The sequence below is a fragment of the Hippopotamus amphibius genome, chromosome 14 (genome assembly GCF_030028045.1).
Source record: "Hippopotamus amphibius kiboko isolate mHipAmp2 chromosome 14, mHipAmp2.hap2, whole genome shotgun sequence".
NCBI lineage: Eukaryota > Metazoa > Chordata > Mammalia > Artiodactyla > Hippopotamidae > Hippopotamus > Hippopotamus amphibius.
In genome coordinates this window covers 31,428,700-31,446,056 of record NC_080199.1, presented here as the reverse complement: position 1 = coordinate 31,446,056, position 17,357 = coordinate 31,428,700, and the positions used below count along the sequence as shown (strand labels likewise).

Below are 17,357 nucleotides of genomic sequence, written 5' to 3'. Positions count from 1 at the left end.
GCCGACGGGATGCACTCCTCTTACACCTGAGCCCCAATTCTCGCGGCCGGTCCGGGGAACTCTCGCGAGAGCTCGCGGGCCCGCCGCGCTGACAGGCATCAGCTGTCTCCGTCTGTCTGAGGCGCGCTCTCCCTCTCGGCGGCGCCGTGCGTCTGCGCGCGCGCGCGCGCTCGTCCTGCCGCGACCGGCGCGTGGGAGCCGCTCTTATAGTGACCACCAGCAAGGACAGCGCAGGTGATGCACCTGTAGCTACCCGGACATGCGCACTGCACGCCTCACCTTTCCCATCGCGGGTCTGGCGAGATCAAAAGGACCAGCTATTGTCTGAGAGTAGGCACCTCTTAGGGGGAGAAAGGCAAGATTCTCGCTAGCCCCTGGGTGGTTTCCCTCCCTCCTCCACACCTTCACCCCGGTTGCAAGGCCTGAATATATGCGCATTACTTAGGCACACCTCCTCTCCGGGACGTGTACCAAGCTGTTATAGAATGTATACAGCTGGGCATTTGTATGTTAAATTATGCCCGCGCATTCCTCTGTATACAGTATAAATAACACAGAAATGCAGAAGGTGCTGTCTTTTGCTGCAAGAACCTGTTTCTTTCATGGTTTATAAATAGGTTCCTGGAGAATAATCGCGGTGACAGACGTTTGTTTGAAGCAGTCAGATGCTATTGGTTTCCATATAATTTAATTTCCTCCGCATACTTTGTTGTTGTTGTTGTTGTGAATATAACTGTCAGGCACCGACAGTGACAGCCACTTAGGAGCCACAAGGAGCATGTGCTTTCTACCAGGGAACGGCTGTTGAAATGAAATGGTGCATTTCTCTTATTGTTTGTCTCCTTTAACCGTGTACAAACCCACGTCTCAAACGAGCTTCGGGTGATCTGAGGCTTCTTGTAATCAAAAGGAAAAATAGTTAACAGGGTGTAGCTGGGATCCTTACCTCTCTTCAGCGTACACTCTCTCTCTCTCTCTCTTTCTCTCTCTCTCTTTCTCTCTCTCTCTCTCTACGTTGGAAACTCCAGGAAAAGGAAATAGCTTCAGAGAAAAGGGAATAAGATGTTGAAAACTTTATTTCTCTTCCATCCTTTTGGCTTGTTTGCCTCTCGATACAGATATAGATATATACACACATATATTTTTTCTTCACTAGGAGACAAAATCAAGCCAATTTATACGAAAGCGTGATTAAAATATTAATTCAAACCAATTTAAAAGAACGGGGCCCAAGCTCTGGCCGAGCTTTTATTTTGTTGTGAAATCAAAACGTAAGAAGAATAAATCAATTAGCCAACTTGCTATATGGCCCTCATGTGGCAGGCAGATCAAGGGCCTCCCGAGGGAACCACAGTTCAGGTGCCTGAGTCCCCAGGGATTCAGCGCTTGCCCGGGGTGATAATAACAGCCCAGATGTTATCACATCTGTGGGGAGAGAGCTGGAGAGCGGCAAGGGGCTGCTTATGGGAGGCAGAGATCGGATAAATAATCTTTCTGGTCTCTCCCACACCAAGGAGGTCTATATTTCCACCAAAGATTAGACCTCATTTCTGTAAACCTAAATTTGCGTTCCCGTGGATCTTTTCTTTGGATAAACGCTTGCATATTTAGCGGACCCACTCACTGCTCAAATTCCAAGAAAAGCCCACAGGCGTCACCATGGCTTTTTTTTTTTTTTTTCTTTTCTCTCTACCTTTCCCCCTCCCCCCACCCCCTTGCAGTCCGAGAGGGGAGTAAGAAAGATGTTCACTTGCTAGTGTGAGAAGGAAGCCTCGTTTCCATCCATTACGCGGTCCCCTGGGAGTGCTAAATGCAACTTTATCTCGACGGGGAATGGACGACGAGCAGGACATCGCTGGAGGGAGCGAGTGAGTCCTATGGTAGTCGTCGCAACGGGTGTCCAGGCTTAACTTAATCCTTCCTGACACCCACCTCGGCGGTTCCCTGAGCTCTCCTGCGTGGGGGGGTGGGGGGAGGGAGGAAGGGCCCCTCGGAGGACCAGCGCCTAGATCCTCTCCCCCTGCCCCCAGGGAAACGCTGACTTTTAGGGACCCCGAAGAGTGCAGGGGAAATAAACGCAAATAGCACAGGTTTGGGGCCACATGGACCCGGAGAAAGAGGCAAGCCCCTGGGTACCGGAAGCATCTCGGTTTCCCCTCCAACGCTGAGAGGGCACCAATTAACCCAGTGGGGAGATCCCTGGCCTGAGGTCAAGAGTTCACCATCTTGTCCAGACTCCTTTCTCCTAGTTCCCTTCTTTTTGGACAACCAGAGTCCCTGCCAGCTTAGGATGGGGTCAGACCTTTCAACAGAATATCTCACTTGTCCCCAGGGCTAGAAATAGGGCCCTGGTTACAATTCCCAACTCACTGCCCCCCCTCACCCCACTAATGGATTGGAAGCCCATTTAGGGCACATCTGTGTCCATCCTGGCACTTAGGAAGGGTGCTTGTCACAGAGTGAAAATACCCCATAGAACAATACACATGTGTAGCAAGGAAGAGAAGGCAGATGGCGAGGGCGAGGGCCGGGAGCAAAACAAAGAGAGTTCAGCAAGACAGGGCCAGTGGGGGGTGGGAGTCGGATGGCGGGGAGAGAAGCAAGAAGAACACTGAAGGTGTCTCCTCTCTCCCTTAACAAGAAATGCAGATTGGAACAGAAGGGCATGTGTTCCCCACACAGAGCTATATAGCTTGATTCCAGCCAGCAATTTTTCCAAAGTCATTTATTTCATCCTTCCCTCATTCACTTTCTACCCTACCTTCCTTCCTCAAATGCTTGCTGAGCACGAGTCTGGGCCAGGGCAAGACACCGGAGATAAAATGAGGTATAAAATACAGGTATCTGCCCTCCGGGCAGTGGCAGTTTCTGAGAGTGGGGTAGCTACAGGTGAAGGGGTGTTTTTGTGGTATAGGTGTGACAGATGCGATGAGAGGGAATTGTCTAGAAATACGGGGTGGGGTGGGGGATGATACTTGGGGAATTATCCTGTCACATCCCTGCTGGGTCTCAGCCCCAGGCTAGAGAGTGGGACACGGTGGTGGATCTGCAGGCAGTTCCTTGGACCTTATCAGGTCTTTCCCAACTTTTCCCAGGGCAGTGAAAGGAAAGGGTGGTGGACTGGGGCTCAGTCCATCAGTGTCACTTGCTTTGCTTTCCGGATTTGGCAAGTTCAGTAACTAGATGGCCCCTGCCTGCGCTAGTGATGCCCACATGGGGTCTGAGCCTTGGCATAGATTCCTGGGCAGGTTGGCTTCCCCCCCCCCTTCCTGTTTAATGACCAACACAGATTCCCTCCTCATCCGATCTCATAGCTTTGCATTTTATCAAGAGGGAGATAATGAATGCACAGCTATTGATTTCCAAGGAATTTCCGCCCCCAGGGAAAAGGAGTCTATCGTCTGGATCAGAGACACATTTCTTTCCCTCATTAATTAATTTTCTCCTTCTTTGGCAGGCCCCACTTCACATTTCCTTTGGCAGTGCCTCTTTCCCAAGCTCAGGGAGCAGACGTTGGTAGGTTGGAGTGTAGATCGGCTGGAGAGGTGTAGCGCGACTGCGGGACCGGTTGGGGGTGAACGATCCTCGCCTTTGACCATCCCACCCCCTCCACAGCGGCCGCCGGCTGGGCAGCCTTTCTCCTTCCGCAGCTGCGCGGGGAAAGTTAGCTCTGGACTCAGCAGTCCCTACCTGAACGCCTCCCCATCTCCACCTCCCACCTCTGGGATTGAACCCGACTTATTTATCCTCATTCAGGGACGGGGAGGGGGTGGGGGTTGTCCTGAGGAATGTCCACTGAAGTGAGCGGAGATTGTGTATGTACAAGAGGAGGGGATCGGGCCTCACGTTCTTGCCCAAACCCGGGGATCTGGAACAACCTGCAAGCACCGGCGGCCCAAGAGGGAGCTCTGCTCCTCGCAGATCCGGGGCGCCACGTTTCTTCCCGGCTGCTACCCAGAAACTCGGCCCATTCATCGCTCAGCCAGCACCCTGCGCAGGGAAGTCGCCAGAGCCCAGAGTCCGCCGGCTTCAGAGGCCGCTTGGGTTGTTTGAAGCAGCGGGAACGAACTGGCCAGCAGGGGAGTAGCAGGCCTAGAATGGGGGGGAGGGGGGGTCGGTTCTCGGAAGAGGGGCTGCACTTGGGCGGTCCGGCACCCTCCCGCTCAGACACCCTGTGTCGGAAGGGTGGGACAGAGGAGGGACTAGTGCCGTGCTTTCGCTTCCCCTCCTGGCGGCCTTGCCAGCGCCAAGCCTGGGCTGCTTTGATCCTGGGTCTCTCTAAGTGCTAACCTTCTCGCGTCCCGGCCCCGTCCCTCCCGCGGGGTGGGGACTGGGTTCCTCGCCAGCCCAGCCCGCTCAGCCCGCAAGGCCATCCTGGGCGGTCGCCCTGCCCTGTGCCACCGCCGAGGTTCAGCTCAGCCCAAGGCGCGACTTCACAGCCACAGTCTGGTTGGCGAGAGCTGGGAGATTTCCCACAGACCACTGTCCTTCCTTTCTACCCCGCCCTGCCCGCATCCTCGGCCGCTTGTCTCCCTCGGTCCCAGAGGCCAGGGTGGGTGAGTTATTGAGGCGCGTGGTGATCAGCTCCTGAACGGCTCCCAACTGAGACCCGCGGAGGCGGTTCTCGAGTAAGCCACTGGAAAACCCACTGTTTTCATTCTTCTGGACGTTTACTTCAAATGCAACTTCCGTTGGGAACATTTTCCTGGATGTCGAGCACCCCGCTCCGAGATGCCCCTGATACACTTGCGATCCGAATGATGAGGCAGTAAAGTTCAGCGCAGGTCGTTATCACTCTTGGCGTTACATCTGTAGAGATCTACGTATATATATAACTCCACCCTAATCGCTCGGTGGACTTAAACCCACCTACCTTGTGAAAGCCCTAGGGATGATGCATAACTACTTCTCTGTCCTAACAGGGCCACGGCCTCCCCCGCCCGCTAGGTGCCAGAACCAGTTTCGCTAAGTGACAATGGACCGCTAAGCTTGCCCACGGGCCCCTGTGGTTTTAGGTCCCAAGGGAAGCAGGGCTGTCCCTGCTCCGCCCAGGCCCCTTCCAAAAAGGGAGAAGGCGCTGGTCAGAGAAGGGGCTTCGAGGTCTCCTGGTTAAGAACAGCAACGAACAAACCAACAGACACGCCCGCCCCTGACTCCACACGACGAGATGGAAGTTGTGTCGCCTTCCTCTCCCGGCAGAGCCGCCGGCACGCCGCTCCCCCTCGGACGCACGCGCGCGTTGGTGGGAGGCAGCTCCGCTGGCGCAGACAGACATCAGAGGACCCCCAGCCCCCCGCGAGTGCAGCTCCGGGGACCGAGAGGCGAGCGCCCGTCGCCCTCCGCAGGCTCGGCTCTGCCTGCAGGAGCGGGATCCCCAGGAGAGTCCAGACGCCGCCGAGGAAAGCGCGAAGCCGCGAGTCCACACACCGGAGTGCGGAGCTGGGTCCTGTCGCCCGGCTCCAAAGCTCGCCGGCGCCGGCGCCAGCCGCCCCTCCTCCCCGCCGCCTGCACAAATCAAAGCCCCTTGCGAGGGACTGGGAAATAGTTGCCTTGTCATGTAACACATTGCCCTGATTTATTATAAAATTTTAACGAAATCATGCATATTTTAACAGCCTTTAATCACTGCATGAAAATTTAATTCATGGACTGTAGCGCGTTTAAATAAATGAAGTGTTAATTCATTAGGATTAATTAATTTGTTAAAGGATTGTGTGCAAGGTTAAGGTGGAAAGAAAACTCTTTGTTGGTTTCGCGTCTTAATCGCCAGGTTTTGCAAGTAGTAATAAAATGAAAGGAAACCTTGGCGTGGGTCCTTTCTTTGGGTGGGGTCCTGGCGGGAGCAGCTGAGACCGCCCTCAAGAGCGCGGGGAAACTCCAGCCAGAGGGGCACCGGCAGGTCTGTCCTCCCGGGAGAATGGGGAGCGGCACTGGCTTCGAGAATCCGGGAAGGAGGGGTTCGCCGGTATCAGAGGAAGTAAAGCGGGATCGTTGCCGAGGCAGGCGGGCCAGACCTCACCTCCCCACCCCCAGCACAAAGATGACCCAGTGAGGGAAGGGAGGTCGCGCCTTCCAGCCCTCGGAGCGCCAAGCCTCGCTTAATGGATAGATGATGGACCAGCCCTGCCACCTCCTGAGCCTTCCAGAGCCCAGGGAGTCACAGTCTCGCCAGCAGGCCGCTGGTCCTGGCGGCGAGGGCGAGTCTAGAGTCTCAGGGGAAGCTCAGAGAGAGGAGACGGACCAAAGCCAAACTTGCCAGCTCAGGCTGGAGCAATCCAGAAACCTTTTTCAATCAGGTGCCCTGATGTTAGGGATTGGTTCCTTCAGCACATCTGATGAATAGGTGCCCACTTACAGTATAGCGGACACACGCGCAGAGGAGACGTCCTCTTCTGCATCAAACTCTTATTCATCCTTAAAGACCCGATACAAATAGCTCTTCGGTGAGGCAGCCTGGTTTCCTCTCTGCTCCACGCCATCCCCAATACAGACACTTCTGTACTCACCAATGTTATAAGAATTAAGATGGTCCAGAACTAGGACCTCCTTCCTCACAGAAAGTCTCAGTAAATGCCCAAGCCAAATCTTTGCCCTAGGGTACTGGATCTTTACATCCCCAAATTATGTGTCACACAAAGTACACAATTCTACACTTGGTTAACCCAACTAACATTTATTGGAGGGGGTCTGCTCCCTGGTAAGACACAGCAGGCCTAGGAATCTACCTTGTTTCAAGAAGTGGAGCTTGAATGGAAGGTATTCTAGACTGCCTCTGTCATATCAAACTGAAGATCACCCAAGCCTAAGCTTCAGATGGGTTCTTAAAAGAAATCTGCAACTTAATAGATGCTTCCTCCATCAGAGTGGGGTTCCGAGAATTAGGCAATAAATGTTCACTATGCACTCTGAGATCATTGCTTAAAAGGTTTTCTCTCTGCCAAGTATTATTAAAGGGATCGGGTTACATTATGATAGGCAAAGACTGTTGTAGGACTGCCACGAATAGGAATCAAAGACCTTCTTATGAGGCCTTGGGAAACCCTTCTAATCTAATAGGCCCCACTCCATGAAATTAAACTGTTCTCTACAAATATCATTCACAGGTACAAAAGTGAGGGGAGGGAAAGTCTAGTGCATGTATTACACTTTGAATAATTGAAAACCATTCAAGTATATAGAAACAAGTTCCTGAAACATCTTAAGAATCAAGACCAAAGTTCTTCCCTTGTTCAGTGGTACCTTTAGAGGTTTCAAATGAGTGTAAATATGAAAGAACTTATAAGAAAACTAGATTTGAAATTAAGGAACTATATATATCTTAAAGTCTATCATTTTCAGTTTAAGTCTCAGTTGATCCATTAAAACAGGAAAAAGACTTGTCCTTTTGGATGGGATGAAGATTTTAAAAATTAAAAGATAAACACTAACGGTCATGTCAAAAAAAATATCTAGTATCACGTCACATTCTCTTAGCCACAGCATTTAAAAAAAACGAGCAGTCAAAAGATACTGTTCTTATAGACATGAACTGATGTGTTTTTTCCCTTTACCACTAGCGCGTCTTTTTCTAATCTAGCCTTGGTGCTATTTTGAAACTCATCTAAATGTCATAGTTAATGTGAATCTTTATAAACTTAAAAGTGGCACACACACACAACTCCCATCACTGAGCTTCCACTAAGTAGTAGACTTAGATCCAGGACACAGGCAGGAATTAAATACTACTTGAAAAAAAAACATGCTAATATTTCCAAAATACTACTTTAAAAAGAATGCTTGGAAATTTCAAACCCATTCATCCTTTGGCCTACAAATGTGAACTCCCATGCATCTCATACATGAGGGAGGAAGAGTACAATCTCTGGAGTCAGAGGCCCACCCAGCTCTAAGATAGGGTTCTAATCCCATTCTAGCTGTGTGACCACTAATTCTCAACCCACTTATTTGTAAACTGGGGAAAATTCTTGGCTCACAGAGTTAGAAAAGAAGACATGAGATAGCGATTAGCAAAGTACTTGGTTTCAATAAAAGGTATTTGTTTTGTTTTAGGGTGTGTGTATATAATAGATATATTTTAAAATGAGACCTCCATATCTGTCATGACATTTCAGATTATGGTAAAGAGATTAGGAGTACAAGGTTTCCCTGGTAGCACAGTGGTGAAGAATCTGCCTACCAATGCATGGGGCACAGGTTCAATTCCTGGTCCCAGAAGATCCCACATGCCACGAGCAACTAAGCCTGAGCACGACAACTACTGAACCTGCGCTCTAGAGCCTGCGAGCCACAACTAATGATGAGCCCACACTCCGCTACTGAAGCCCGCTCGCCTAGAGCCCGTGCTCTGCACCAAGAGAAGCCACTGCAGTGAGAAGCCCGCATACAGCAACAAAAGTAGTCCCTGCTCTCCCTCTTCACAACTACAGAAAGCCTGTGAGCAGCAAAGAAAACCCAACACAGCCAATAAATAGAAAGAAAGAAAGAGAGAGAGGAAGAGAGGGAGAGATTAGGAGTACAAATGAGAATGTGTCATTAAAATCAAATGCTGCACAGATTATTTCTTTCAACTGAGGAATGTCACAGTTTTTTAAAAATTTAATATAACATATTCAATATTGTTTTGGAGAGGCTGGAGCAGTGTTTCTGAAGCACCTGGGAAATACTCCGGCCCAAGAGAGACATCCTCACCCGGGGTTAGACATTAGTAAATCAGGTTACACATACTTCATTTCCATGGCACAGTGTCAGTTTGTATTAAAAACTAACACATTCATGGTAAAAAAAAAAAAAAAAAAAAGTTACAGACAGAATTAGAGTGAGGTTTACCTCCAAATTTACTCTACTCAGAAAAATGTTAGGTTTCTACGTTTAATAGAATTTCAAATGCATATCCACATTGTCAAAGATATTTAAACTGCAATTATCTCTGAAAGTATCCATTAGCTTAAACATTATCAAAGATATAATAACGCATAAATACTTGTAAAAAATATGATAGAACAAAAATTATGCTTTATACTAAGCCTTTTGCGGGGAGGAGGCTCTTACTACTTCTAAAAGTAGAGGTCACGATTCTCTAAATCATAAAAATGATTTTTTATACTTTTATGGTTTCATTGAATCCTGAGTCTATTATATAACAGAGGTCAGCAAATTTTTCTGTAAAAGGCCAAAGAGTAAATATTTTAGGCTTTGTGGGCCATATGGTCTCTATTGCAACCATTCAAAAGCAGTCCTAGATAAAATGTAAACAAGTTAAGTGTAGCTGTGTTCTGATAAGACTTTATTTAAAAGTACTGAAATTTGAATTTCATATCATTTTCCTGTATTATGAAATATTCTTTGGGTTTTTAAAAACCATTAAAAATGTATAAACCATTTTCGGTTCACAGGCCTTTCACAAAAACAGGTACAGGCCAGAATTTGGACCACAGGCCATAGTTTGCCAACCCCTATATTAAAAGATCAATAAAAAAAATGGTAAGTTTTACTGGTCTTCATAGGCTAATTCAACATGAGGCAACATCAAAATTACAGTGCTTATGACAACTTTTATTCAATTCACATAGAAAAGCATGCAGTATTAATGTAAAACAGTACAGTATTAATGTAAAATGTTCAGTGCACATTAGATAAACAAGTCATTAACATACAAACCATTTTTAAAGGCCTATATGGGCATACCAAACATGTTTAGAATAATATACCTTTTCAGAGTCTAAATTAAAAATTGTGCTTAGCTCACCTATTCTCACCCCCTTAACACTCTTTATGGAAAAAATTTTTTTGTCCTACATAAAAGATAATCTTTTAGCCAACTGAAACTTCTTTTTCTTAAGGAAAACAGTGCAAGCAAGAATGCTACCATGCATACAGAGTTTCCATGAAGAACAGTAACATGCAAACAAGAACTTAACCACTCCAAAAAAAGCTCCCCTGGGACATAAGTGGATCAAGAACTTGGCAATGAGTGCTTCTGCACCTGTACATCTGAAACAATGAAGCCACCATCCTCCAAACCCAATTGTTCCGTGCCTTCTTGCTAAAGTAGGCTCAATTTCTGATTTTCAACACACACAAAATGCTGAGCAAATAAAAACTACCTGACATAAAACAAATATTTTCATATAGAAAATGTATTCTTTCATACCAGCAACACATTTTCACAAAAACTGGACAAAACACAATGTTAAAAATGCAAACATATACGTAAAACCTTAAAAAAAAAAAAGTAAACGAGTACTGGACAAAGGTTCGAGTGCTGTTTCTCCAACGTGGCCCTGCACAAAAGGCTACCACTAAACATAAATAAAAAGGGGCAGGGGCAAAATAATTTCCACCCTAGAAAAAGCTTCAAAGAAACTCAAGTATCTTATGAGCAGTAATGTGGACAACACCACTAGTTTTACTTGAGAAATCCAAGTTCTGAAGATAACCGAGGCTTATTAATAGGCCATTGTATCTGAATAGTTAAATCAAGATTCAAAAAACCAAAATATACCCAAACCAGATACACATAATATTCATTAAAAAGAAACCCTCTCCCTACCTTTTCTGGTCAAAAAGATCCCCAAATGAAAATGAAAAAGACCAAACTCTTCAAAACGAATAAAAGCGTCCTGGGTACAGGCTAATTCACCATTCTGACTTGACACCTGACTAAAGATTATCAATTTCAAAATTGTATAGAGCTTTTATGAGGGGGGAAAAGTAACTTTAAAATCTTATATTCCTTTCAGGACAAAAACATAAATGACACATTTCTAATGAGTCAACTTTTAGTTGCTTTTGATGGGCTGGCATTGGAAAGGCTGCTCTGGATTTTTCTTTTTGTTGATTGATTCACATTTTTATTCCTCTTTTCAGGCACAAACGAAGTAGACCAAGGAGACTGAAGGTGGTTATGAAGACCATGCATCTCTGAGGACATCTTAAACAAAGATGACCCAAACCTTTGATCTTCAAATAGCCGGTGTGAACTGCTTAACAAAACACCCTGGGAAAACTCAGTCTGAAACAAACAGCTTGGGGGTTTGACTTCATTGGTTCCTGGGTTAGAACTGGGATGGAGCGAAAAATCTTCATTCATTTCTTGGTCAGATGGAGAGAGGAGGAAAAATGAATTGGGTTTCCATTCATTTCCATTTTCTAACTGATCAGTAGTTAGAGAACCTTTAGAAAGGTTTGGTTTAGTTCTTTCTTCCAACTTCTCTGGTTCCTCAAGGAATTCACTGCACTGAGATGACTTTGATAATCCATCCAAATCCAGTGACTTAAAGCCGTTATTACAAGGGCTCTTGCTGTTGTCTGACTCTGACATCATTGAATCCAATTCTGAGATTTTGTCAAGGTAAGCTGCGTCCATTGATGCTTCACTGGATGTTCTTGTCCGATTCATTTCAAAAGAGCGGAGAGAATTCAACCTCTTGGATAAACATGAGCCTGATTTCTCACTCAATTTTGAGGAAATTTCTCCAACACAGTTTGCTATGGTGTTCTCTTCTGAGCTTTCAAAATCCAAGCTGGGGGCATAGCTTGTGGAACAACAATCCCAAAACCCTGTCTTTGGGGAAGTAAAACACTCTGATTTCTTTTCACTTTCACTTCTATCATCTTCTGAAGAATCTTTATTACAAACATTTGGAGAATCACAGAAATCATCAAACACCAATTTTCTGAGATGGTTTGAGTGCTTTTTGGAACCTCCTGCTTTGACCACACAGCTCTCTCTATTTTCTGGCGTACTGAGCTGAAGGCAACTAAGGGACAAAGGAGTACAGGGAGCTGGAAGATCATAGAGTTCTTCATCTTTGTAGGGTACACAATCACTAGGCTTATTACCCCATTCTCTTTCCAAATAAGTATCCATACTTGTATCTGTCACATCTAACATTATCTCTACCCGTTTCTGATATAAGTCTTTGTTCTTAGCACAATTTGGTTCTGTTTTGCTGGTGCTCTCCTGCCTGACAGAACTGCTAGAAGGTTTTGCCAGGTAAGAACTAGAGGTGGATGAGCCAAGCTGCTTTCTGGCACCATCACCTTGATTCTTGGATGCCATATCCTCCTCGGAGTCATTGCTCCCCTTGCCATCTGTAGAGAGTGCTCTCTGGCAAATGGAATTCATAGCTTCCTTCTTGTCACTTGAATTTTTTAGCTGTGTAATTTGAGATTCTAGTTCCTCTATATATTTATCACTTCGTTCCAGGGCTTTCTTGAGGCGATTGGTTTCACGTTCATACTGTTCTACTTTGGACTGAAGAGCAGCTACTGTAAACCTTCCAAACCTGCAAGGAATGGAAGGAAAGTTAACCTTATAGTTCAAGCTTTTTTCTTTCCTTTTCAAAGTTTAAGAATGCAAATTGTCTCCACCCATTCTAATTTCACGTAACAGTGACACTTCAGACCACTCAATAAACACGACAAGAGCAATGACAGATGTAGTATCTTCAAAAGAAGGTTTCCCCATTTATGTAATAATAAGCATATGATAATAAAGGCAAAGACCTAATAGGATACTTTTGTGGTCAAATCACACAAGTGGTAGCAGTGAGGCGGAAACTTGCTGATGACTTCCCTCCCGAGAGCTGGCGCTATCAATTCAGCTCATATATTCATGAAGAGTTATACCCTAAAACAATGGCAAAGATTTATGATAACATTTGAACAGTGGTCCACATCTTGAAATATTTACATTCAATCATTTTCCTATCGTACAGCAGTGTTTTACAATACATTTCTTATACAATGTCACCTTGTCAAGCATAAAATGCCAATTTGAAATTCAGAAATCTTAGCGGTTCCAGCAGGAATGGTTTTAAATACCTATTTGGACCCTTTCAATTATAGCTACCCTTGATCTGAAGTTTTTACTTGGCCTTTCTGAATACTGGGCTTTAACTCATTTCAGTGCTACTTATTCTTGGCATTTTACAAATGTGTGGGACATCAATTTCATTTCTTCCAACTATGAGATACAAAGTCAGTGCTTGTGGTTCCAATATATCACACATAAAAACATTTTCACATTTTCTGAAAATGAACATTTTGATGAGTATATGAAAAGGAACACAACAAAAATTCACTCCTCTCACCTGGGATTATCTTGTTTTCACTATTCCCTTAAGAATGGATACCGGGGTTCAGCTCAGAAAACAATTTTTGAGTACCTAGAATGGCTGGTGGTGTATTTGGAGCTGACAATAAAATGATCAATAAGACTGTCCCAGCTCCAAGGGACATGAAATATTTACCTTAAATTCTATCTGATCTGACCATCAAGGAAAAGTCTATCTTTCAAGAAACTGCTTCTTATGGGTCAATAAACGTAAGTATTATTACATTCTAACCCCACGAAAAATAACTTCTCTCCACAAAAGTTCTTTTAAAACGCTTTTTCTTAAACATCTTTTTGATGACTTAAATATAGGCCCATCTTGAAGAATTCAGGGATTGTCTATCTGGAGCAAGGTACTTAAGAAGGTGACTTCCAAAAATTGTTTTAATCCATGGGTTTATCTTTTTCTTTCTTTTTTCCCTAATTACAAAAAATAATTACAATTAAGAAAATGTACTAAGTATTAAGAAAAAAATTAAAAAGGAGAAGGAGCCAGTAGTAACTAACTCTTCGAGTCGACAACTATATGTTCTATGACTCCCACTCAATGCCCATCACCTCTTCATAAACTGTAGCCCAATTCACTCTCCAACTCTCCCCTGACATGATTCCTGCCCTTGTCACTAAGGGAAAAAAGCAGGGGCAAAGGTAAATATAGATTCATAAAATCTCAGCGTTAGAAAGGGCCTTAAAAGACATGTTGCTGAATATTGATCTACTCACTGCAATTAACGGAGCTCCAAGAAAGAGCATACTCCCTTCAACCTCTAAAAATCAAAGCAAACATCATAGGTATAACAAAAACAAAAGCAACTACAATAACAAGCCTCCTTGTTTTAAAAACAAAGTTTACTACTATGAGTATTTGGTTAAATGAATGTTGGGGAGTTTCTTCTTTTTCGCCAAAGAAAAATGTTTTGGTTTGTAAATGTAGTATTTGACAGAGCAGTAGCTTCCGGAAGAAAATTTTAAAAGGTGGACAAAGATCTTTAAGTTCATTCAGCAGAAATATTTATGAGTTCTTGGGACTTCCCTGACAGTCCAATGGTTAAGACTCAGCACTTCCAACGCAGGGGGTGTGGGTTCAATCCCTGGTGAGAAAACTAAGATCCCACATGCCACGCAGTGTGGCCAAAAGGTAAAAAAAATAAATTAATTGAAAAAAAAATTGAGTTCTTGACTGTAACTACTCTGGCATAATCAAATAACTGACATATTTTTAAATGGAAAAACTGTGTAGCATGTTTACTTAACGCAAACAGCAAAAGTGACAGCCTTAAATTTGCTTACCAAGATAAAATTTGTTTTTTATTAAGTGCAATTTTTACAATAAAACTATACTCAGATGAAAAAAGAATCACATGATTTGAAATCAAATAATGTTACTAGACAGTAGTTAACTGTTACTAAAGGATGTCCTTGGGAACTCAGAGGCCTACATAAGAAGTAGTGATAAATAAGGAATGTTTCCCAAAGTATCAGCAGCTTCTCATTCTAGATTTTAGCCTGGAATTCAGACATAATGTCATTTTATGATGCTATATTTGCCTGTAATTTTTTTATTATTTTTTTTTTTTTAAGTTAGTGAACAAATGTTCTGAGCTGAAGTCAAAATAATAGCCCAAGTATATTTTTTATACTACTTCGGAGAGAAAGCTGAAGTGCCATGAGAACTAACAACAGAGGCCAGCAACGAAGCACATACAAGAGGGACAAGCAAGGAGGAGTCACTGATGGAGCTGGCTGTTTTCTAAAAGGTCATTGCCCTCAATTCCCCAAAGTTCTGTTTCAATACTTTGCAAGTCTATAAAACTTCGAATAGTCAGACCTTTTTACCGTGCTAATAAGGGACTGTGCTGGTAGGCAAACTAAAAGAAATAACAGTGAAACCCAACGAACTGATCAACTGATTAATCAATCCATGTAGTTCATCTGTTTTCTGTCTCTCTCTTCTCCATCAGAGTATAAGCTCCAGGAAAGCAGGAGTTATAGCTAGCTCCCTAGAACAATTCTCAGCACACAGTAGTTTCTCATTAAATATTTCTTGAATAAATGTTATTTTCTTACTTTAAGATACATCAATGCCTTACATCAAGTCAGAGCCAACACCACAGGATAACCCAAAGGTCCTTGGGCCTCTTTTACATGTATTATGAGTCACTATATCACTAAACTACACATTTCATACGTTTGACTGTTTATTTTCTTTTTTTTCACGGACACCAAGGAAAGCAACAGAGAATGACATACACAGCATAGTTCTATTTACTATATAAGCTTGCTGTTTTACACTCTACTCCATCCAAAATAACTTTCCACTTTCACCTTAGCAAATGAATGCAAACAGATGAGATTTTTGACATATTTTTAGCTTACCCTAGATACTGATATTAAATTTGGCAAAAGACAATTTACTTGATCATACAGAAGTAACAATTAGAGATGCATACCTGATGCTATACTTCCATGGAAGAAAACAATGAGGATAGAGCTTACTTAACTTTGGGTTCTAATGCTCTCTTATTCACACTAATTCCAGATATTTCCAGAGTACATAAGATGAAATGAATCAATGCCAAGGCAAGCCAGAGGGATTTCTAACATCATTTACCATACTTCCTTTTCCAGAGCAAATTTCAAAATGCAGTATTTTTATAAACATTCCATTAGAGACCAAAAGGCTTTGATTTTCAAAGCAGCAGTGATGGCCAAAGGCTTCATTATGTCAGAGAAAACATAAAGCAGTTTGGGAGCTGCATCTGATATGAGAAGTGTGTTTTGCTAAAATCCAAGGAGAAGCTTAAAGGATTTTTCATCTTGCAACGTTAACTGACGTACACATTCTGGCTGAGAGCTCCCCTGTCCAAAAAGCTACATAGGTACAAGATTGTTCCTGTCCTTACTAGAAGTAAGAGAAACAAAAAATCCTATTGGTTTGACCTCTGAGGTATCATAACTAGAGTAAGGACATCTCTAATAATGAAAAGTTCCCAAGACCACATTTTCTCATAGCTCATCACACAGGAGGAACAGGATATGTTTGAAGGGGGTCAGAAGAAAGCAAATGTGGTAAAAGAATAAATGCAAGAACCAAGTGTCAAAAGAATTAACCTCTAGTGCTATGTGGCCATTAACTAGATGTGAAACTTGCCTCACTAGCTCTTAGTGGCAGCCCCAAAACAAGGGATTAAGGCAGCAAGCCCAGTGGGTTACTGAGACCACCAAACTTCAGAAACATCTTCTTGAGGAATAAGAGGGGCTTTGGTGAAGTTAGCCCCTCTACCTTCCATGTACCTTTGATTTTATATCTTTTCTTACTTACTACCTGAGGTAAGAGTGAAACAAAACGAAAGCAATCTTTGGATCTGGACCAGCTTTTGTGATCAAGCCTATCTGATAGGTTTTACATATTGAGGTCCTTGATGGTTCCAATATGTACAAATTTCAGTTACCACAGTTTAGTTAAATACCACCAGTCACTGAACAACATGGTTCAAATTTACCACATTATATTAACTGTGAGTAGCTGCACAAAGTAAAACTTCACTGACAGCTTTTCAGTTCACAGAACACTACATAAATAACAGACCGTGCATCATGAACAGTAACCAATCAGGTCACTTTTCTCAAAGTCTGAAAGTGCCTGTGTACCTATTATCCACTTCACACACAGAAAATAAAACGTAGTTGTGCTGCCACATGACATTTTACAAAAATGGATGATCAAAAGACAGAACTAGCCAACAAAGATGAGGTGTGGCATAGACGTGGAAAAGTGATTAATGCTAGTAGTAAAGTTAGAATCACATGTAAATGTAGGGAAGAATTGCTGACCATGGGAATGCTGAAACTGTCACTATTTGAGAGACCCTAGGTAATCCAGAGGAACTTGGGAAAGGCGAACTTGCTGACGTAAATGAAAGAAGTGGTTCTGATGAAAAGGATAAAGATTTCCAGAGGAAGTGACAGGCTGGCAAAAAACTTCACATTAAAGCTACATGGAGCTATGTCACAACACTGAAAGCACAAAAGGATAAAATGTAAAGCTGATGCAAACTTAGGAACATGACAATTTGCTGAAGCGTTAGAAAAGTTGCTGCCCTCATATCACAAGCTATACGATAATAAGGCAAGCGCTATTCAAAATATTCTCCATAAGTTTTTTATAAAAAAATAAAACATTTCAATTCTCAATGTTTGTTTTAAATTATACTATATAAATATTAATGTACTACATAAA

At 43.5% G+C, this 17,357-nt stretch overlaps 1 protein-coding gene across 3 annotated transcripts in view; it reads right to left on the bottom strand.

Moving 5' to 3' along the window:
- Nucleotides 1-9,540: 9,540 nt before the first annotated feature.
- OBI1 (ORC ubiquitin ligase 1) overlaps nt 9,541-17,357 on the bottom strand; it is a 38,535-nt gene continuing 30,718 nt past the window's right edge. For all 3 annotated transcript variants that reach the window (XM_057707942.1, XM_057707943.1, XM_057707944.1), the window contains one exon: nt 9,541-12,287. In XM_057707942.1, the coding sequence (XP_057563925.1) occupies nt 10,772-12,287 (1,516 nt within the window). In that variant the 3' untranslated portion in view covers nt 9,541-10,771. The remainder of the gene's footprint in view (nt 12,288-17,357) is intronic.